Consider the following 24,358-nt stretch of genomic DNA (forward strand, 5'->3'; position numbering starts at 1 on the left):
CAAGAGTCACAAGCTCTTCCAACTGAGCCGGCCCAGTGCCCCCAAAATGATCACTGTATGTTAAGGACATTAACCTTTGGTCTATTATACATTGTAAATATTGTTTCCCGGTCTGGCATTTACTTTTTGGTCTCCTGCTGGTTTTTGTCAAATGCAAAAGCTTTTGGTTATCCATATTCAAATCTTTCGTCTTTTCCTTTGTGGTTTTTCCCTACAGTGTATGTTTATGCATCCAAAATCCTTTTGTATTATTATTACCCCAAGTTATATAGGGATTCACCTGTATTTTCTTCTAGGTCTGCTGTTTTTATTTCTTACAGTTTTATTTTCAAATGTGAACTCTGCTCCTTACAGCTGTGTGACCTTGGGCAAGTTCTGGGTTTCTTCATCAGTAAATGGGGAGTAACAGTTGCTACCTTACTGGGTCGTGGGTTATGATCTACGAAGGTAAGCTAGATAAAGCACTTACCACAGTGCCTGGTTAGTATATGTCTAGAATATATTTTAGTTATTATCCATTATCAATATCATCCCTCAAATCTTTAATCAACTATAATTAATTCTGGCATAGAGAAGGAGGTAAACATCTACTTATTTTTCCTTAAAGTAGGACAATTCTGTGAGGTAATCCAATTTTCAAACATAAAAGAAAAGACACCTATTCTTAGGAAAAAATTTTTAAAGGAATCACTTACTGTTATTTCTCTAGATACTTTAGTTCCCATTTCCAAAATTCTATTGACCAATATAGGTGGATACTCTCATAGAGGAAAGAGAGAGAGCCAATATATGGTGGTGGGGTGTTGTGTTTTGTATGTATTGGTGTGTGTGTGTGTGTTGTGGTATATGCATGTGTGTGTTGGGGTACATGTATGTCTGTGTGTATGTGTGTTATGTTGGGGCTTGTGAGGAGAGGAAGCCAGAACAGTATTATTTAGGACAGGATATGCCAACCTATATGTCCAGTGGAGGGAAAATATTTACTTTTTTTCATAATATTACCTCGGAAGGGCACGGGGGTAAAAACCAACATAATAAATCCTATCAATAAAACTGTGACTAGAAACACTCTGTAGATGTCCCCTGATTTTTCTATCTGGTTCCTTTTGAGCTGTAGGACTCATTGGCTGGGGTTATACTGAATCAGTGCTTCAGTCTGGTAACTTTCAAGGGCGTCATGGGCATGGTAGGAAACAACTGTAAAAAGGCCAGACTATCAACCGAAGCCCCAAAACGCTCCCTGTGGACTCTTACAGCTTCCAGTCCTCCTCAGCACAACCGTCTCTCCCTGAAACACAAACTACACTTCACTCTGTGATAGAGAGAAGACAGTAAATATCAAAGACCCTTATATGGTCTGTAAAGGAGAGACAGAAGGTTTCCTGCTTTGTTCATTTCTATTTTTTAAACACAGAGGTCCCCTTCCCAGCCTAAGGGGAAAAAACCAACTTGCCAACTGCTTTTTGAAGCTCGCTGTGCAAAAGAATGGGGCTGTTTGTATTGGATGATGGGAATCAGGGGCCCCATGAAAGATGCAGTATTTTCACCTTACATGTTTCCTGCCATACCTCACCCTCAAACAGAATGAACTCTCTCTGGCCAGAGGAATGTGCACCAGCCCCTAAGGGAAAGTTCAGAAGTCGTGTGGGAAGCAGGAGGATCTGTGAATATTTGCTTCTATCCCAGACAAACCAAGCAAAGCCCCAGCACTGTCAAACCCAAAGGCTTGTGGCTTTTCAGCAGGTGATCCTTCCACACATGGCAGCCCCATGTGTCTGGTGCAGGGACTCCACAGGGCAAACCTGACCTCACTAACCATGACCAAGAAGATGCCAATTTCCCCTGTGGGGTTTATGCTTAAAACCTATAACTATATGGATAGGTCTAAACACACAGGCACGCCCAAAGCAATCTGGAACACAGTATCATGATTGCGGAGAGGACCCCTGTATGGAATTTCTGCAAGTCAGGCAGTTAAACACCTGACCCACCCACCCCTGAGTCACATATATAATACAGATCCGAGTTTCTCCGCTCGGGCATCATCTATCCCTACTGGGGATCGCAGCAATGGATTCAAAGCTGTTACATGTGTGCGGTGGGAACTGGGTAACCAAGGTGATGCTCTTTGCGGGGCCCAATAGCAAAGCACAGAAGACCAAGCAGGGATGGAGGAGAAAACGCACGTACCATTCATGTGCTCACACCTGACTACTGAAGAGGTACAGGGTCAGTTACAGGGGGCTGTGTTCTAAGGAATGGGAGAACAAAATGGGGGGCATAACACTTATCTCGTTTACAATCTGCATTAAACAAGGCAGTCGCCTATAGATCAAGCATGGCACTAGAGGACCAGATAGGACATATGCATGGAATATTTCTCATTTTTCTAAAACAGGAACATGGAAAAGCGTTCAAGAGTTCAGCACGATCAGTACATTTTACCAGTATATGCAGTCTCCCGTTTTCCTTCTTTCCTGTCTTTTCTCTTTGGAGTTAGAGTGAAAAAAAAAAAGTCTGAACTCAGTATTTGTGATGTGGGACTCCCAGGCCTGCTTGTTAGGAAGGATTTTTTTTCCACCTCTCAGCAGGGCTGACAGCCACAGTGATTTTGATGAGTCTGGGCTTGGCAGGTGGCCCAGGTCCAAGGCAGAGCACCCGAACAGCGCAAGAGCAGACAGGCTCTCCACACAGACGTGCGGTGGGGAGACATGCCTGACGTGGACCAGCCTTCGGCATATCCCTTTCCCAAATGGGGCAGTTCAGAAACTGTCCCATGTACGGACGTTAAACCTGGGTCGACCCAAAGGACCAAAACACGCAGAGTTTATATACAAAAATGAAGCCTTTCAGGATTGACCTGGTGTCACTGGACTTAAGTATCAATCAACTATGGAAGGGTGCCATTAAGGGGCTTGGTAAAAGGATCCTGAGAAACTGGGCCATGAGGGTAAAGAGAGAGCACGGGGCCATTTTCCACAGCGGTGTCCAAGGGCGATCAGCGTCCTGGAGTCTGGGCGCCTTGCCGGCAGCGTGCATGGCACAGGGGGACTCGCCCAGAGTGACGCTTCTACCCAGCAACAGCGCTGGGACGAGTCATGAGCTGGCCATGGAACTCAGCTCCTTTTCTGTTGGCCTGTGAGGTGGCTGACTCACCAAGGAGAGGGTCAGATGCTGGCGCCCGGGATGGGAGAAGCCAAGAAGCCCCCCGCCCTGCGAGCATCTGAGAAGGATTGTCTTTTGAGCTCTTTTGTAAGGTGTTTTCACACAGCGCATCTGCTGGGGAAGTAAGTGATCTTCGTTTCTGTCTGGTATGTTCTCTGCGGTACAGGGACATGGGGACCCAACACCCCTTCTGGACTGGGGGGAGCACAGTCAAGAGAAGATGAGAGCAAAGCCCCAACCAAACACGGGCACTTGGGACTCCAACATGGGACAGGAGGGAGAACGCTGGCCGGCTTCCATGTCAGAGGCCTGCAACGTGACTGCCGCACACAGCCGCTATCCGGGGCGGCAGAGACCAGAGGACAGCCCGGGACTGTAAGAGAATCTGTAACATCTTCACATGTCATTGTCGCTGCCTAAAACCCACCGGTACGACTGCTTTTCAGCTCTCTCCCAGGGAGCAGTTTCCTTACTGTAACATGGGGGGGGGGGCAGTAATCGTTTCTACGGGATGGGATGTTCTGATAATTAAATGAGCTACTACAGGCGGGGAGATGAGCACAGGGCTGGGATCCCAGTGCTCCCAAGTCTACTGTCTACTGTGATTCTTAGCTGCCTCTCTGCACACCCTTCAGTAAGTCATACGATGTCTTTGGGTGCCAAAAAACAAGGCATAGATGGGGATGAAGAAAGGAAAGCCTGTAAGAAGGTGGGACCAGGTGGGATTAAAAAACAGGAGTAGAGGGGCGCCCGGCTGGCTCCGCTGGGAGAGCACGGGACTCTTGATCTCAGGGTCATGAGTTCAAGCCCCACAATGGGCATGAAACCTACTTAAAAAAAAAAAATTAGGAGTAGAAGAGAAAAGAGAAGCACACACACAGAATCACACCCATACATATACACACCAATATTTACACACACAAACACGTTCACATTTACACAAACCCATACTCAAACCACATAAACACACTTATAATCAAATATACACAAAACATGCACACGTACACACACACACAAACACACATGCACACACTCTTTTTAAAAGAATCTAACAATATGAGCTTTGCTTATTTATTTCAGGAAAGTTTTTCTCACCAGTAAAGCTGGCCTAATCCAGAGAAAAGCCAAGGCCCCCCACCATGACCTCACTGGGCAAGGAAACGTCCGTGAGGAGGGCAGAAATGTGAACCAAAATGGTCTCAATGCGGGGCACTTGGCACACTTTACCAAACACAAATACAACCCCACCATGAGTAAACTTGAAAGTAAACCTCAAAGATTCTTGTGATACCAAAAAAGTAAAAAAAAAAAGAAAGGTTTTTCTTCACTGATGTGAAGACCCCATTTTCTGTTTGACCCCATTTTCTGAATTAGCCAACATTCTCCTCCATCTATAAGGTAGTACAATGGGGTGTGCCCACCGCAGCCTCCATCACCCCAGCTGGGAGGCTGTGCTCTGGACTCCCAGCAGCTGAGCTATGTTCTCACAAAGGGTCAGCTGTGTTCGCTCCTCAACTAGTTTATGTCCATTGTACGTCTCCGTCATTACATAATTTCATTAACAAATGTAAAAAGACAGCTGCTGGTTCTAAGAAAATGAAGTTGGATGCTTAAGGAACAACCCGGTAAGGCTTAGTCACCAAAAGAATTGTCCGATTTGGCATGGGTACGACAATCTGCTGAAGACTTTCGAGAGAAAGAAAAGTCTAGAACTCTGCATGCAGATGGTTTTGTAAGTATCTTTTAAGATGACATGCATCATTTATAATGAATCTCCATTTCACCAAACTGTTCACAGAATCAACTACAACCGCTTTTCATAACTACACAGAAAACATCTGTGGTTTTGATAAACCTAGTAGCTAACAACTATTATGTGCGAGGCACTTGCTGAATGTTTCTTATAAACTTGAATAATGAAAGAATGAACCAACACAGCACGCTAAAACAAGCATTTTGGAACTTTGCTAAAATATTGGTTCTATTTTGGCTAGTGCTGGCTTTTAGAATATAAATTTTGACGCACAAATGTCTTATCTTGTTTCTAATCTCGCTTCTGTTAAACAGTGTGAAAGAGAAATTATTTCTACCTCTGGGCACATAAAATGTCCCGTCATGGGAACAGAATCAAACACGCAACGGCTCCCGGCTTGGACGCGAACAGCACACAGCTAGGGTAGCAGGACAAGAATCAAACATACAACCTTTCTCCTGGACTGCAGGGCATTAACAATGCCTGAAAACACATGGCTTCAGCAAGTCTGAGCAACGTGCCGTATGATAAGAATTGTTAGATAATTTCTAAGTCAATAGTTGAGAAGCTCTGGGCCTGGAAATGTTCATGTCTGTGTTGACTCCCAGATAGGCCACCCCCACTGGTTTGTTGTGTTTTTTTTTAAGATTTTATTTTCGGGGCGCCCGGGTGGCTCAGTTGGTTACAGATTTTATTTTTTAGTAATCTCTATGCCCAACATGGGGCTCAAACTTACAACCCCAAGATCAAGAGTCACGCGCTCTACCGAGAAAGCCAGCCAGGCACACCCCCACCCCCGTACCCCCACTAGACTGGTTTTCATTTTGGGTATGAAGATCAACAGAAAAACAGATCTGTGAGAGATAGTCCCCCAGTAAGAAGAAAAGTGAAACCAAGGGGACTGGTCACTGTTATTTACCAACACAGCACATCTGAGACAGTGACGAATCATGGACAGATTTCATTATCGAGAAGATCTTAATTATAATCAGTAGTGATTTAACCATTCACAAGGGCCCATTATCGGTACGACACTCTGAAGTGCTGTCAGTATTCACTGTAATGGCGTTACGGTCCTAAACGTGGATCTGTCTGCATGTGTGGACATATGGGGTAAAGAGTAGGGGAACACACGAGTTTATGCAGAAATACTTGTTCTTTGCAGGTTACTTGTTGTTTTTTTTTTTTCTTTCATCCTGGCACAAGCATTTTTGCTTCAAAGACTCAGAATTATCTGCCAGCCAAACATGATTATGCCTACCTAACCCAAGGGTTATAGTAAGAAATAATACAGTTAAAATACAAAACATCTCAAAGCCCAACTCAGTGCAATGCAATCCGCTAACAAACAAGTCTTTGAGTGGCCTCTGAACAGTCCATTCCAGCAGCTGTGCGGCCAGGATAAAATGTCTGATTCATGTTTTCCCAGAGAGTGAGAGGGGATCTGAGATCATCCTAGGCCACGTCTCCTCCTTCCACAGAGGCGGAAACCCCATAAAGACCCCATAAAGGTGAGCAGCTGGCGGCAAAACCGAGTCTTGTCAATTCTAGTGCGTTCTCTGTCCACAGGGCTGACGCTCTGGCCCTCAGGACTGTGACAATGTGACCATGATAAAGACGAGAGGCAGGAAGAGAGCGTCTCCCATGTGCCCGGTACTGGCTTCCGTACTTCCCCCGGACAGGTCCCTCGGCCCTCATATCAACCCTATGAGATGAGAATGATTAGCGTCCTCTTCCTGAGGAAACAGAGGTGCAGTGAGATCCGGTGGCTCACTGGGCGGTCTGGCGTAGCAGCCCACAGCCCGCCGCCACGCCCTCCCACACCACGGACTTGTGCATTTCTCCGTCGGACAGCCTGAGAGTGGCAGGTGCTGCGGTCACTTTGAACAAACAGACAGAACATTCCGACACACCGCGTGAAACTCAGTGCCCTGCCTCTCTTGGCTCCCTCAGTCCCTGTGCCTTCAAGCCTCCCTCTCTGCGCTACCCCTCCTCCTCTCTGCTCCCCAAGTTTTGAGAGCGCCGGGAGCCCTCTTCATCGGTATCAATGATGCCATTATTCATTGAGCCTGACAAATAGGTCGGTTTCAGGAAATTCGTGCTCCCCCTTTTACATTTCCTCTACTTCCCATCAGAGAATGAAGGCTTCTATCTGGATGTTTCTATTCACCATTAAGAAGGAACTGCTGTTCCTTTTTTAATGCAGAGAAAGGAAATCAAGTCAGTATGAAACCAATGGACGAACCTACCGTAATGTATTTAGTAGGCAGGGTATTCACAATGAATACAAACACATGTGAGAGAAGAGCCAGCAAGAATTTTACTTTTTGCTAAGGTGGTCACTGGGTTTGCACAATAATAGAGCCATCCAAAGAACAAGAGAATGTCTCCCTGTGTCTGGAAAGAGACATTGCTCTTGGAGCCTACAGGGCTGCATTTCTCGGCTGAATGGAACACACTATTTGATGCGATCATGCACACTAAAAGTAGGAAGTTTTAGGTTCTAAGTTTAAAAATCATTTTTATCTTTTTAGATATTTCCAAACATACTAATTTGCAATGCAGAGCTCCAGAAATCTTCAGTTTCACATGTGAATTTTATCATCTGTACTTCATAAAGTTATTTCCATTAAAAAAAAAGTCTGTCCTGGGGCGCCTAGATGGCTCAGACGGTTAAGCATCTGCCTTCAGCTCAGATCATGATCTCAGGGTCCTGGACTCAAGCCCCATGCATGCTCCCTGCTCAGTGTGGAGTCTGCTTTTCCCTCTGTGTATTCTCTCTCAAATAAATAAATAAAATCTTTAAAAAAAAAAAAAGCCTGTCCTATATTGAGGGATGTGAGTGATATACCGCAGGAGGCTAGAATGGTCTCTGTGGGTAATAAGGGAGAATGTAATTCTAGAAGACACAACGAGAAAAAACACCCTCCCTGAAGCATTCTTTTAACCACATCACTGCAACAGCCCCCGTTCTGCACCGAAAAGTCGTCCAAACGAAACTCAGTTTCAACCTCAGAATTCTGTTCAGCCCTTCCCAGATTATGCCCTTCCTTGGGTTTTCTATAGCACTCAATCTGTCAAACAGTTTAACTCAGAATTAGGTCAAAATGTTTACTGCCATTCGTTATGCATTCTTTTGCTTCCCACCTAACTTTGTGATTTTTCAAGGGCTTCCCTGAAGCTGCCCACACTGTAAGGGGTTCCTGAATTTTCAGGAACTATTCTGAGACCTGTTGGCTCCCTGACGGTTAGAAGAGAGGAGTAACAGCCCTGGGCCAGAGCTCGGGATGGGTGGTGGGGAGTCCCGGAGCAGAGCGTGAGGAAGGTGGGCTGAGGAGGTAAAATAAAGGAGCCTATATGGAGTTCAAGGAGAACAGATTTTCTCTGCAAGTGGTAAGGAGTCCTTGAAAGTATTTGAGAATCGCACAAGCAGAGTTCTAATCCGGAAAGATCTACTTGGCTGTATCTTGAAAAACGTCAGCTGAACAAAGAGTGGGCTTTGTATAAGCCACAGCATTTGTTCTGTTACAGTAGGAAATGTTTTACTTTTGTAGTTTATTTAAATCCCAAAGAACACACCCAACACCAAAATACACACTGTGCTAACGCTCAAAGCAGACTGTTCTAGACACGGTAGAATTGACTGTCTAAAGTACTAATGGGCCAATAAAAAGACAAATTAATTACAACCAACATTAAGAAGTACTTATTCACATCAATGAAATACATTTGCTAAAGGTGCAGGAATGATGTCTGGAAAGAAAGGTTCATTTACTCACGGTGAGCAACAGAAGAAATTTTCCTAGTTTCAGACTGTTAACCTTTGAAAAACTTACATATCAAATAACTTCTCAACAAGTTTGCATTATGTGGCCAGGAAAAGGCTGTCATGAAACAGAATTCCCTACAAGCAACTGATTTCCTTTTGCCTTCTAGTCTTGTAAGACCTGCCTCCTTTCCATCCATCCCTCACCGCTCTTGTTAAAAAGCAAATGAAAAGTCATTCAGCTGATGTTTTTCTAAGTAGAAATGAGGAGAAAACATTCATAAAGACTAAACAAATCTCTTGGGAAATGGGGATACAATCAAAAGGGTAGGAATCCAACTTCCTCCATGAACACAAATGCTTCCCTCCTGAGCCAAAGCAATTGTGATAAATTTTTCAAAAGGGCCAAGACTCACCAAATAATAAAATCAGTAGTCATCTGTGTTCAGTGGAATAGGGGATGAAATGCCTCGAGGGAGGAGCACTAGCAAAATGTGGGACTAGGTGGTCGTGTTTCCCTGCAAATGTGTAGTTCGGATCACCAGTGACCGTCAGACATGGACAGTTCGCATCACCAGTGACCAGGGACATGGAAACCCACAGCATCTGAGCTTGGATTATATCAACGGAGCAGTCAATTCCCGAAACAGCGACAAGGAAAGATGTGCACACTAAACCCCTTCTTCATGTGATAATCACACCAGTTACCATTTCTGGCTAGAGGTGGTACCCCATTATTTCTAATTGTTGGAACACCTCTGAAGATAGTAATACCCCCTTTATGGGGAAAGAACCTGGAGCCTAAAAATGAACCAACCGGTCCATGACTTATTAGCAAGTTAGTGGCACAGCCAGATCCTGAAATCAAATCTTGTTGACTTCAAAGCCCACCTGCTGGAACTGGAAAGAAGGAGCGTGAATTTTACGGGAAAAGCAGAACTGCCGAATGAAGAAAACAGATGAAGAGGACTGAGGCCCAAAACTCAAGTGAGGAGAGAGCCAACTTACCAGCATATTTTGTAGTATTAGATTCATCCATGGACCAAAAGCAATAATCAAAGGCAAATACCTGAATGAAAGAACAAATTATTGAAGATTAATTAACTGCTAAATTAACTGCTAAGAGTAAATCATCCTGAAAAAAAGAAAGTGCTGATAAACATGAGAGTTCCTGCTACTGTCTGATTAGGAAAAAACACTATAGGTTTGATGCTTTATTAATCCTAAACCTTCTTTTGCACTAAACTGATGGTTATCTTACTGTACTAGAATAAGTCGCATATGAAAATCATTATTTATCCAGAATGCAAACAATGAGACATCTTAATCAAAAAATATTTTAAAAGATTTTGTTTATTTATTTGACAGACAGAGAGGCAGGCGGGGGGTGGGGTGTGGAAGCAGGCTCCCCGCTGAGCAGAGAGCCCGCTGCGGGGCTCGATCCCAGGACCCTGAGATCATGACCTGAGCCAAGGGCAGAGCCTAATCCACTGAGCCACCCAGCTGCCCCAATCAAAAAATATTCTTAATGATACATTTAGTAAGAAAAAGAACAACAAACAAAAACAATGACTTCTCACCCAAGTCCACAGTCCCCGCATCTGCTAAAGCCCTTGGCTGGATGCCCACTGCCAAGTACCATGAAAGTCATCAACCTGCGTTTGAATCACCTCCTTCTAGCTTCCTGTGATGCCACCACTTACAGCCAAAGCTCCAAACGCCCCACAGGCCCACCTCGGACTCTGTTCTCTCTGTTTCAGCATGCTGTCCTGGCCCGAGTCTGGTTAACAAACCAGTAACTCTCTCGGGCGCATTCACGTTCTGTAGAGTCACGGAATGACACTGCGTGTCGGGAAACACTGTCATGTCCTGCACTGGGATTCTCGTCTGGTCACTGCTTCCACGCGCACGACCGCCGCTCGGGTTCCAGCCATCGTTAGCAGGCGCAGAGGCCTACGTTCCCCGAAGTATATTCCAAGAAACAGTAGTTTCAGGAGATATTCCATGGAAAGCAATTAAAGGCTCTGAAAACGAATCCAGCTAAGAAACCCACTTAACTGCTTAACTTTTTTCTTTCTCCAATTCATTTTAGTGAAAAGACCCTTTCCTGAGTAACACCTATTAACATGCCTCGATACTACTCTTTCTCAGTACACCCCGTGGGCAAACTCTGCCTCAGAGACCGTGGCAGCCACTTTCTGGGGCTCCTTGTTACAGCCTTTCCCCCGGCAGGCCGCACAGCACATTACAGACCCCCCACGGACAGGAACCCTCCTGTGCTGAATCATTTCCTAGGACTGTAAGCACCGCGGAGCTCTGACTGGCATCTGAGTCTGGCTACAACAAGGCATTCCCAGCCCCTGGCCCCCAGCCTCCTGGTGCTTCCGCGGAACTGGTCTGTACCTTGGAACTGGGAGGAACGATCCCACCCCGGTCTTTGTTCTCCTCCTCATTTACACCCTCCCAAATGCTTCCAACTTCTTAAGGCCCAGTTTGACACATTTCTCTCCCAGGAAACACTGCTCGGCTAAATCCAAAGGAATTCTGTCTCTTCTCTGAATTCTCACAATGCCGCTTCTTTTTCTCGCCACTCTCATGCCAGGGAACCTGCTTTCCACTTGCCAGGTTTGCATGCCTGTCCTACCTCCAGGGGTACATGAAGTTCCTTGAAGGCAGGAACCATACCCAACTCAGACTTATACCCTACAGTGTTCACAGCAGCTATTTATGGTATTTATTGAATGACTGATGGTAGTAAGACCTTGCAAGAAAGCAGGTACCTTCTAAATCCTAAAAAGACTGAACTGTGCTCTGAACAGTTCCAGCCCTGCGTGCAGGCCGTCGCAACGGAAGCAGGTACGTACCATGTGCACAGCTTGCATCATCAATCTCAAATCCAAACTCAAATTTTGCTTCTTACGCAAACTTATTCGCTCTGGTCTTATAGCAACCAAGCTTAAAAGGAACGGCAGTCTTGGCCAACAGAGTGCGTGGTATTGACTGCATTTCAGGGCTCCTCCGATGACTCGAGACCACACAGGCAAAATCCGGTTCCTCCTTCTGCCTCTGGGCAGCACTGAACTTCAGCACTTGTCCTGAGACATGACAATCTTTTTTTTCTAACATTTCCAGAAAAGGAGATTCCACAACCTTCCTTTAATGGTATCTTATAACACTTAGGTTCCATTCTCAGGACATTTTCCCTTCCTTTTGACCTAAGTCAACTCTCCTTCCTTTAAATGGCCAAGAAAGGCTATTTTCCATTTTACTATGTATCTTCATGGTTTTCCTCTAGACTCTCAATGAATTCCTCTTAGGAGCTGCTATATTCAGGGAAATACTCATTTATTCCCCCTATGTTGATTTTTCGTACCTACCTACAACTCTGAACCATTTGCTACTTTGCATATGGAGCAAGAAAGCTAAGAAGTTCCATTCGCTGTAATGCTACTTGAAATAAAATGAATTCTTCCCCAAGTTTTGAGGGTCTACCTCTCAGTAACAATCATTTCCTATTCTGTGCCAACTTCCACTTCTAGCAGTTAATAAAGTCCATTTTGCTCATAAAAAGGGAGATACCAAAGTTTTCACTTTAAGCATCTGTCTCCTAAAATTCAAACAAATGTTAAAACCCCATGGAGTTTTCAAATGAAACAAACAAAACAAAACAATACAATCCTCAGAGGAGAAAAGGCCTGTGACTGTACTAGAGGATCCGACTGCTTCTTGCTTGCCAAATACTTAACTCTCCTTGACCTGAATTACGTCTTGAATTTCACAACCTTTGATCACAGGCATCTGAAAATGGCCATCCTTCAAACCATGGAGTATAGGTTATTGTTTTATTAAATATTTACCACTAAGAAGGCTGAAGTGCAGACATCTAAGCGATTTCCCTAAAACTCAAGACAAGTGAACAGAAAAATTCTTATTATTGTTTTCTTCCTTTAATGCAGGTGACAAGTGATCCTCCCTTCCATGAAATTCTACTGACTTAGGAGGCCCTGTGGTATGAGTTCAAACTTGGCTTTTTTTTTTCTTTTAAATTTGACAGAGAAGATCACAAGTAGGCAGAGAAGGGGGGGAGGGAAGCTGGCTCCCTGCCAAGCAGAGGGCCCGATGCAGGACTCAATCCCATGACCCCGAGATCATGACCTGACCCGAAGGCAGAGGCCCAACCCACTGAGCCACCCAGGCGCCCTCACACGTGGTTCTTTTGGATGCCCCAGTTCTTGTGTATGGGCCTTACTTCCACTGAAAACGATGAGCTTCTTGTAGACAGGGACTATGTTTCATGAATCTCATAGTGCCTAGGTCAGGATCTCATACAGAGCAGTTACTGTATATAGTATTTTCTCAATAAACAAACATAATAACCATAACACCAGGAGAGGAGCTGAATACAGACACAAGCACAGAGCAGATGTGAGAACCGGCAAGAAGCAGCAAAAATTTAACTGCAAGATGTATTTTTAGATGTTTCATTATTTTGATATGCATTTTTTTCTTTCTTTATTTCTTAGCACACAATTGGTGGGGGAGGGTGAGAGGGAGAGAGAATATCTGCAGCAGACTCCCCGTTGAGTGCAGAGCCAATGTGGATCCCATGACCCTGAGATCACGACCTGAGCTGAAATCAAGCGTTGGATGCTTAACCCACTGAGCCCCCCAGGCAGCCCTCATATGCATGTTTTTGAGAGAACTTGGTTCCTTCAATGGTCAAATACAAATCTGGTCACAGGATGAACACGAGGGTCCACTTGGGCACCATTATTCCACAGCTCAGGTGGATAAAGGTATGGCCACATCATGTATAACTTGTAATCTGCACAGAGATTAGAACAATCATTTGTTGTTGGAACAATTATTTCTCATGATTGTTACTAAAACAGTCTCAAGGTTGTTCAAAATAATTTGTCTTAGGTAGTCCAATCTCCTGCAATCTCGTTAGTCCCATACACTAGTCACAAATTATTATCCTTCTTTTAATGGCCAAATTTAATTATAATTCAATCACAAAAGATTTGTAATGGAAGGGGACATGGTTTTCTTTGGTCTTAGAGTCAGTTATGATTTTCCAATACAAAATCCACCGATAAGTCAAAAGAGGTAATAAAACCATTTTCTTGAGTTATTTCTTAGAAAATAACCACCTCAAATTAAATTTTTTTAAAAAATCACTGTTTTCAAAGCCATCACACTGTATTAAATAAATACGTGAAGACTTCAAAATCATTCCATTAAAATTCCTGAATGCTTATTTCATCTATTCATTACGAAGTTACTAGCATTCCAACCAGAGTGTGGGGATGGGGAACTTCTTAACGCATACAACTGACTTAAAAAAAAGAAATCAAATTTGGAAACCAAGAATTAATTTCCTATTTTGTCAGCACCAGTCCACACTGTGAGTATGTTTTGTGAAGGCACCCATACCACCACGAACCTTTAATTAGGTAAAGAGTCAAAAGGACAGACACTCTCCACTTGTTTTTAAAATCTGAAAGCCATCGTCTTCACGGTTTCCAAGAAAATTTTACTCTACCTTCTCAAAACCCCACTCCTTCCTCTTGGCTTGCAACTTGTAAAACTCCTACCAGCCTTGAGTTCCCTGCAGCCCGCTGTTCACATCTGTTCCACCTTCACAGCTCTCTTCGAACTGTTAGCCCTGCACCTCTGTGATCCCCTGAACGTCCAGTAAAGTCACAACAGGCTGTTTTTAATAAATGTGTTGAATGACACATCCTCTGAGGCAACAGACCCAGGAGCAGGAAGAAACACTGACACATCCTCTGAGGCAACAGACCCAGGAGCAGGAAGAAACACTGTCAAACTCTGTACTATCTAAGAGTCCTATCTCTGATGGTATTTCCACAAAATTCAATTTTTAAAAAAAGCAAGAAAGAATCTTCTGTGTTTCCCTGAAGAACCAGAAGGCATTGGCATTCTAAGAAATGTGGTCTGTAGTCATTTTCTGACCCATAAAAACCAAACGTGCGGGAACCTACAATTCCAACTACCTTCCATGCATCCTTTCTAACAGTTAGCATTCACCAGTAAGTCCTCCAGTTGTACAATGATTAATCCACAAAGCAATCAACAAATACCTATTTACGACCCTCCTCAATTTTAGGTACTATGGGAACTCAAATATGTATTAGGCATGTTGTCTGTATTCTATTTACTCAGAGTCTAGCTAAAAATAACAACATAAAACAATTATCCTTGTGGGGGGAGCACATTTTTCCCCAAAATCTTTTTATTTTTAAGATTTTATTTATTTATTTGAAAGACAGAGATCACAAGTAGAGAGGCAGGCAGAGAGAGAGAGAGGAGGAAGCAGGCTCCCTGCTGAGCAGAGAGCCGGATGTGGGGCTCGATCCCAGGACCCTGGGACCATGACCTGAGCCGAAGGAAGAGGCTTTAACCCACTGAGCCACCCAGGCACCCGCCAAAATCATTTTAATATCTCTCATTTCCCCTTGTCCAGGCAGAAAGTGATTAACCCCAACTTATATCAAGGTAATTTAAATTTATGTAAAGAAATATTTCTAGGTGTGCCTGGGTGGCTCAGTCAGTTAGGCATCTGCCTTTGGCTCAGGTCATAACCCCAGGTCCTGGGACTGAGCCCTGTGATGGGCTCCCTGTTGAGTGGGGAGTCTGCTTCTCCCTCTCCCACTTCCCACTGTTAATGCTCTCGCTCTGCCAAATAAATAAATAAAATCTTTCAAAACAAAACAAACAAGTATTTCTCAACATATACATCAGATTTTTGGCACAGTGAGTAAAAGCCCACTCCCATTAAATTCTCCAAATTAAAATCTTTCAATGACACCTCAAATGTCACTTGTTTCCCCAAGATTCTATTTATTTATTTGATAGACAGAAATCACAAGTGGGCAGAGAGGCAGGCAGAGAGAGAGGAACGGAAGCAGGCTCCCTGCTGAGCAGAGAGCCCGATGTGGGGCTGGATCCCAGAACTCTTGGGATCATGAGCTGAGCTAAAGGCAGACGCTTTAACCCACTGAGCCACCCAGGCGCCCCTCAAATGTCACTTCTTTATGAAAACTCTCTTAAGGATACTTAATACTCTGAATTTCTTATCTGACTGGCCAGACTTCGTGTGTGGGGGTGGAGGGACTGTGTGTAAGAGAGACCAGAGATTCATTCCCTTTCTTCTGCTACACTATTCTTAGAGGTCAAGAGTTTGGTTTTCCTAACGTTTTCTTGCCCATAATTCCACAAACCAAAAAAACAAAAACAAAAACAAAACACTGAGAATTTACTTTGTAAAGCAACTTCTTGGCAAACCACCTTTTAGTCGAACGATCTTGCAAATCTGTGTTTTCTCAAGTGAATGCTGCCGTGAACAGTGCACCCTGGCTGTTGTGGTCCTTCCCCTGCACTACACCACACAAGACACCACGACCGTACCCGGTCCAAGTCTCCGTTTCTCATTCACCTGTGGAAGCGCCAGGACCAGTGTCACCCTACAGACATTCTGTTTATTGGACTGTGTTTCGTGGATTGCACTCCTGTCCTGACAAGACAGGAGCAGGCTCCTCTATTCATCTGTTGTGTGCAGGGTCAGCCAGATCTTCAGCTCTGGGAGCTTCCACCAAGGACCAAGAAATCCTCTGGGCATATAAAGGACAGTGGAAAAGTCCAGGGGCAAAGGGAAGAAAATGTTTTCTTCGCCTCCTTCGACGTTTCTTCAACTTCCCTCCTTCTTAGTCAAAAGCATAACCTCTCTAATATACCCTCTACTGAAGTAACTACACGTCTTACATTCGGTTGGGATTGTGGGAATTTACACAAAATACCTGCCAATACGAGGTTTGGCATAGAACAATAACGCAGGACAGGCAGCTACCATGATCAGCTCTGATGGCGTCTGCTCCTGCACCCCTCTCCCCAGACAGTACTACAGCTACCACTTGGGGAGGGTTTGTAATGCACCAGGTACCATTCTCAGCGTGTTAGGGTCTCATCCAGCTGGAACCTCCCCCAAGCCAAGGACTGTGTGGATTTTTTTATTTCCTACAAGTATCGACGCAGTAGACAGACTGATTTTCTTAAAAAAGTAGAGAGGAAAGTAAAAAGGCAACAAAGTCCACATGGCCATGTGTGGACGAGATCCTATAGTTTCTGAGGTCTGCAGCGAAAGCATCCATGCAAAGCAGCCGCTCCTACGTCCCAAATCCAGAGCTGAAAGGGCTTCCCACTCTGCGTGGACATGATTTGCTTTCCATGAAGGAGTATGTCTCTCTCCTCTCCTTCTATACGGTTACCCTCCTCTCTTTGCACAATTCATCCACTGTCCACATCTGCAGACCCAGCTGCTATGGGCAGCCCGTCCTGGCAACTATCGACTTTGAAAGTGCGCCCAAGATCTCTTCGCAAACCCCCATGTCTCCAGTTTTATAAATACTGGCTTGCGAATGCTCAATTCTGTCGAGTTGAAAGGCCACAGTTAGTATGAAAGACAAGCACCAAATTTGTTTGCATTTCACCGCACTAAGAATTCAATCAGAACCCCCCCCCCACCAAAATTACTCTATTTCATGGCATGTCAAAATTTTCCTCTTGGTGCCAAGTTTCAACACTTTTCCCTTCCATCGCTTTCTCCTAAGTCAGAGATGGGAAGAGTCATTTAAAAAAAAAAAAAAAAAAAAGAGGAGTTGAATATTGTTAACCTTGAAGAAGCAGGACTAAAACAGAAAGAGGAAGTCACTGAAGCCTGTCTGATCCCTGAACCATCTCCAACCGCTGCGATGTGTAAGAGCGGCATTGCCAGCATGAACTCCAAGCCCTAACTTGAGCCTATCTGCTCCTGCTCATGCTCCCCGAGGGGCTCCCCATCTCTGGGAATTCGTGATCTCCTGGAGGAAACAGCTGTGGGCAAACGCCACTCTACACGGCAGTCTGGATTCCTAGGGGACCTGGGGAGGTGGCTCTTTGAAGACCTGGTTGTCTTGGTCATAAGCATCTATGAAGCAAAGAGCCTCCCTTTTGTCAAGCCCTCACACTCAAATAGAGGGAAGTCACCAAGAAAAGGGAAGAGTGTGGTATGCAGAAGGCAGTGTAGACCTACAAAGATGAACAGTTGCACTGTGGGATGGGGTGAAGGAAGTGGGGGCAAGGCTCAGGTTTCTAGAGAAGGCAAAGCTGGGGGTAAACTCTGACAGATAATCATTAAGAAGGCAAGTAGAAAAGGCATTCCAGGTAAAGGGGGAAGCTGGCAAGCAAAGGAGAAAAGAAGGTGAGCCTTACTGGAGTCTTTTGCAAGAGCAGGTGGGAGGGAAGCAACAGTGAAAAACGTGGCCAAGTTCGCTGTGGGTGGCTTCGTGCACCTTACAGAGAAGCCTGGGCTTTCGTGTGCTGGCAGATGATGGGGCCACGCTCTCACTTTGGAGGGATCACTGTGGCGGCAATGTGGATGAGGGACTGGATGGATAGAAGATCAGAGACCAAGAGGCCAATTAGCAAATCATTCTGATGAAAGTAAAAGGTTTTAATTGTCAGCCTCAGCGGGGATGGAAAGAAGCTGTAGTTAAAGGCACTTTTTGGGGAGAGGGACAGAACCCCATACCTTATTTATTTGAGAAACAGCACCTTTACTTTGGAGAACTGTACTAACTACCACTCCAGCCACTTGGTACCCAGGATGTACTGCCATGTTCTTATGGGGCACATACTATCGTATATTCTATAAATGCTTGCTCAGGGGAGGAGACAGGAAAAGCACACAGGCGCTCAAAGTGGACTGCTCAGTTCCCTAATCTCTTGGCCATAGTTAGCTGGTCCTAAAGTGAATGTCTGACTTGGGATTTTGGGATTTGGGACGAAGGAAGCCAAACCAGTCTCTCGCGTGACCCGAGTTGTAAAATCTGGGACGTGTGGAGTCCATGTTTCTAAACACGTGAACCAGAGAAGCAGACACAGCTGGACAGCAGTGAGACTGAGAAATGAGGGGGCCCACATTGGAACGGAGACAGGAGACGGGGAGATAGGGAGAGGTGACTGCATGTGAACCCCAGCCACTTCCCGTCCTTTAGTTGACACGTCTCAGACTCATTCTAATCTTCCTGTCCGTCCAGTATGGGTTCTGGTCATCCCTGCTGCTAAGACTCCCGACTACTAGCAGAAGAAGTAACCATTAGAGACGGTAAAGGAAAAGTAACCAGCTGGGTCACCCCTGAATACAGGACGGAAGGAAGGGTGGGGATATCAACAGCCGTGAGGGCAAAAGCACCACAGGCAAAAACCACCCAGAGGTTCAATAAATCTGAAAGCAGGAATGAGTTTTCCCAATCTGAGACCAATATCGTAACAGCACAGAGCTTCACCTTTTACACTGTGAATGTACAAACCCATGGTGCCTAAGCAATGCAGGGCCTAAGCAACGAATGCCAACTCATCCCCACACTCCATTCTGGTCCTGCGGATTCCCTTTATCACTCAGTTCTAAAATCTGCTTCACCGGTTTTACCCGTCCCCCAACCGCCTCCTCTCTGGCAACCGCCAGCTTGTCCTCTACAATCAAGGGTCTGTTTCTGGTTTGTCTCCTTTTTCACTGTTTGTCTCTTAAATTCCACACATGAGTGAAATCACATGGTATTTGTCTTTCTCGGACTGACTGACTTCACTTACCATGATACTCTCTAGATCCATCGTGTTGTTGGAAATGGCAAGATTTCATTGTTTCTTTATTGCTGAATAGTATTCCATTATACTTATATATATTTATATATACTTATATATTTATTTTATGTATTTATATTTTATATTTCATAAATAAAACATATTTATATAATATTTTATTTATGTATTTTATTTATTTATATATTAGTAAAAAACACACACACACATCACATCTTCTTTATCTTTTCATCAATGGATGGACACTGGGCTACTTCCATAATCTGGCTATTGTAGGAAATATTGCTGTAAACATAAGGTGCTTATACCCCTTTGAGTTTGTGTTTCTGTACTCTTGGGTAAATACCAAGTAACGGAATCACTGGATCATAGTGCGGTTCTATTCTTTATTCTTTGACGCACCGCCATACTGTTTTTCACAGTGGCTACATCAGTGTGCATTCCCACCAACAGTGCAAAAAAGGTTCCTTTTCCTCTACGTCCTTGCCAAGACTTGCTGCTTCTTGTGTTATCAAAAGACTGTAGCCGTTCTGACTGGTGCAGGGTGATATCTCCCTGTGGTTTTCATTTACGCTTCCCTGATGATTAGCGTGACCACATTAACTTTCTTATACAAAAATCCTAAATGATTCCTCACAGCCTACCAGACTGAGACCAGACGCCCAAACCCTCCATAAGCTACCTACTTTCCCAGTTTTCTTCACTTTATTTTTTGAGACACAGAGATAGCCATCCGTGTGTGTGTGTGTGTGTGCGCGCGCGCACGCGTGTCAATGTGTGCGTTGGGGTGGGGGGGGTCACAGGGAGAGGGAGAGAACATCAAACAGACTCCACCATGGCTCGGAGCCCAACATGGGGCTTGATCTCACAACCCTGAGATTATGACCTGAGACAAAATCAAGAATCGGGACGCCTGACCAGCAGAGCCACCCAGGTGCCCCCTTTCCCAGTATTTTAATGCACAACTGCTTTCCACAATCCAACCAGACTGTGCACTTCCCAAGGCAGCTGTGATATGTGAAACCAATATATTCTTGGCTTTCCTCTCTGGTTCCTGATACAGAGCTCTTAAGTCCCCTGGAATTTTGTGAGTGACACAAGGGCCTTTATTTCTGACACAGAAGTCCTAAATCCCTTAGAATTTCCCTAGTGATAGAGGCCTCTGTTTTTCTAAATGAAGAAACTGCTGGTAGACTCCTAGAGAGCTTCACAATGGGGGCTGGCTGCCAGAAAGACCAAGCCTTGACCAGAAGCGTCAAGCCCCATACCCACCAGTTCTCTGGGGGAAAGGAGAGGAGTTGGAGATTAGAATAACTGATCATACCTGCAGGATGAAAACTCCATTAAAACAGCAAAATAACAAGATTCAGAGGGCTTCCAGGTTTGGTGAACGCATCCATGTGCTAGAAGGGTGATACATCCCAACTCCAGAGAACAGAAGGTCCAGTGCTTGGGACGCTTCCAGACCCAGCCCTACATACCTCTTTATCTGGCTGCTCAACTGTAGCCTTTATAATAAGCCAGTAAACCTAAGCAAATGTTTCCCTGAATCTTGTAAGCCATTCTAGCAAATTCCTGAACCTGAGGAGGGTGTCCTGGGAAGCCCTGATTTGTGGCAAAGTCAGATGGAAGTGTGGGTAACCTGGGGACACACGACTGGGGATTATAGTACCTAAAGTGGGACTGAGTCCTTAACCTATGCCATCTGGGCTAACTCTGGATGGTTAGTGTCAGCTGAATTGCCTTATGGGCTATCCACCTGTCATCCAAAGAGAATCAGAGAATCACTCATTGTGGAAATGCCACATATCTGGATCAGCGTTATGACTAGAGAAACAATTTTTCTTTAACATCAATTACCTTGTTTCTGTTCCTCAAATACATCTTGATTCCTGTCCCATACCTCTGCCTTTTGAAACCATACCCATACGTGAAGGAACTCCTCGAACCCACTTGTAGTTGCGAAGCCTTTCTTCCTCTGAAGTAGTAAAATACTGAGCTAGTGAATGACGTTTATCATAATCTATTTTCTGTTACGTATGGGGCTGAAGGTTTCTTTATTTATTTTTATTTTTTATTTTTTTTAAAAAGATTTTATTTATTTGTCAGAGAGAGAGGGAGAGAGAGTGAGCACAGGCAGACGAATGGCAGGCAGAGACAGAGGGAGAAGCAGGCTCCCCGCCGAGCAAGGAGCCCGATGTGGGACTCGATCCCAGGACGCTGGGATCATGACCTGAGCCGAAGGCAGCCGCTTAACCAACTGAGCCACCCAGGCTGAGCTAGTGAATGACGTTTATCATAATCTATTTTCTGTTACGTATGGGGCTGAAGGTTTCTTTATTTATTTTTAAAGATTTTATTTATAAGCAGGGGGAGCAGCAGACAGAGGCAGAATGAGAAGCAGACGCCCCGCTGAACAGGGAGCCCAATGCGGGGCTCCATCCCAGGACCCTGGGATCATGACTTGAGGCGAAGCAGATGCCTAACTGACTGAGCCCCCCAGGTGGATTTTTAGAGGACAGGGACCACCCGTTAAATCACCTCTTCAACCCCACAACCTGCTCACACGAGACTTTTCACAGATATTCTCAATGAACACTCGTCTACGAAATGACTTTTGAATGGATAAGGAAAAAAAATGATTCCTAGGAAAAACACACAGCAGGAAGGCGATGCTAGCACTGAGTCTACGCAGAGCCACGCCCCTGGACGCCCATCTCAAGGCAGACGTGTAAGGGACGGTGGCAGGGCTGCCGCACTGAACTGAAGCAGCCGGCACAGGGCTCGGCACGGATGTCGAAAAGCTGCTGCATCCTCAGCCATGTGTCTGACTGCAACAGCGCTGTCCGACAGAAACAGGATGTGAGCCACGTATGCAATTTAAAATGTTTCACGTTACAAAACTTTGAGAGACGAAATAAAATTTTAATATTTTTTACTTAACCTGATCTATCCAAAATAGTTACCTTAGATATATTTTTCTCATCCTAAGTCTTTGATGTCTGATGTGCCTTCTGCATGTGTGACGCATCTCGGTCCTGACCAGTCACTCGGCACATGCTCAAAGCTCACGTGTGGCTGTGCGGCGGCTGTCCCAGACAGCATAGGTCTGGAGCCCCTTTCAGGGGAGGCCAACCCTTGGTTTTCGGAAATTCACCAAGTGAAGTGGAGGAGGCAACAGAAAATGCCAACAGTCATAAACCGTAAAAGGTGAATGAGATGGTGTAAGCCGTACATCACAAGACTGTCCCCTCCTTTCCTCTGAGCAATTTCTGCGAAGTCAGATTCTGGGTACACTGGTTTGACTTCTCAAAGGATACTATCGGCACTGTAATGTCATTTTCTTCTGCTCATGATTTTGCTGACAAAATTATGGACATAGAGGAGGGATCAAAGACCTTGAAGTTCGGTAGTTCCTAATCACACTTATAAATAAAATTCAAAAACTGTTAAGGTGAGTTTAATTAACAACATCGAATTGTTCAAACAAACCATCCACCGATTTCTGAGGTAATAAACGCAATGATGGAGAGTTACAGAAAAAAAAGGAAACTGGGTAAAAAAAGGAAGCGATCTTGCAGACCTTTCTATCTTCCCCAAACTCTTCCTTCTTCCTCCTTCCTCCTATCTTTGCTCCATTAAAACCCAACAAACAGAAAACCTGCTTGACACCCACGTGGTGTAACCGAATGTACAGGCGATCAGAAGGCCTAGGACTGGAGCCAAGCTCTGTCACTGCACGGTTCTGGCCAAATTCACTCCTTCCCATCAATCTCCTCTTTGAATAAGAGGGTCTGAATGGTCTGAGTTCAGAAACTTACTCCGGCTCTGCCGTGCTCCCGGGGTGCATGGAAGGTGTTCAGTAAATACCGACAGAGGAGAGAACAGGAAAAGGAGGAAGAACTCAGTTGTTCTTCTGTGCGCCTCAATATAGCTCCTCGGGAAAGTAAGACACTTGTGCCAGACATGACAAAGCATGAAAAGTGAAGGTTCCCAGAACATGACAGACATTCTGAGGTCCAACAGGGTGAACTGGAACCTGCTCCTTTCTAAAGGCAAAGCTACTGGGACTGAGGACATATCCCCGTTCTTCAGCAACAGAGCATGCATAATGGCATAATTAGTGATTCTCTACACACTTGTCCTCTCCCTCTGTACCACCTCCTGCCAAAATACAAAGTCTACGAGAAGGTGGCTCAACGAACAAGCATTCATACCCCTAACAACAAAACCCTGGACTCAAAACGAGTCGCACCAATAAAGAAAAACACACTACCTCGATACTGAAAATTAGGAGACAAAGCCTCTTTGTTTTCTGTTTTGCTTTGTTTTGTTTTAACAAGGAGGCATAAAGCAGGTCTCTCTATGTTTGTCTAAATGCTTTTCTTTTTAAGGGAAATAGGACACATTCCTATAAATATTTCGTAAGAGCTACTGGTGAGAGGATTAAAGGTATGTACTTGGACTGTGCTAAAATTAATGTCTCTGCTCAGGAGTCCACACTTATAAAATGTAACATGTGCCAAACAGAACAGTCCAAATACATAGTGCAGGACAATTTATACAAATATAAATTTCCCTTTCCACCCTAACAAGCAACATACACAAACTATTAAAAAAAAATTGATCTAACTTTTAAAAGTCAACCACAGAAGTATCTTTATCTTCTCACCAAAAAAATAATAATAATAATTTAACACCAGAAAAAATAACTTTTAGAACAAAAGAAACCTAATTTGGAAAGAACTAGTGTCTAGGTATGCTCCTAGATGTCACCACCACCAGCCAGGCCCCATGTGAATGTCTGGTTTCCCTTCATTTTTACTGGTTCTTCCTCCTCTCCCCACAGCAGGATGTTTCCTAAGGCCCAGACTCTATTCTCTCCTGTCTTCCGTCCCTCTCAATCCTCTCTTCCTTGACAACATAATAGATACCGCTTCCTTCCATCTCTTCTCTCCTCCTTACCAGAATTTACCCGACCTTCCTAGGGCAGAGACTGCAAACCTTGCATA

At 44.6% G+C, this 24,358-nt stretch overlaps 1 protein-coding gene across 7 annotated transcripts in view; it reads right to left on the reverse strand.

Moving 5' to 3' along the window:
* Positions 1-24,358, reverse strand: part of KIF13A (kinesin family member 13A) — a 207,169-nt gene that overhangs the window by 89,799 nt on the left and 93,012 nt on the right. For all 7 annotated transcript variants that reach the window (XM_044259521.1, XM_044259496.1, XM_044259487.1 and 4 more), the window contains one exon: positions 9,693-9,753. In XM_044259521.1, coding sequence (XP_044115456.1) covers positions 9,693-9,753 — 61 coding nt within the window. The remainder of the gene's footprint in view (positions 1-9,692; positions 9,754-24,358) is intronic.

This window comes from Neovison vison, chromosome 1 (assembly GCF_020171115.1).
Source record: "Neovison vison isolate M4711 chromosome 1, ASM_NN_V1, whole genome shotgun sequence".
In the NCBI taxonomy this organism is placed as follows: Eukaryota; Metazoa; Chordata; class Mammalia; order Carnivora; family Mustelidae; genus Neogale; species Neogale vison.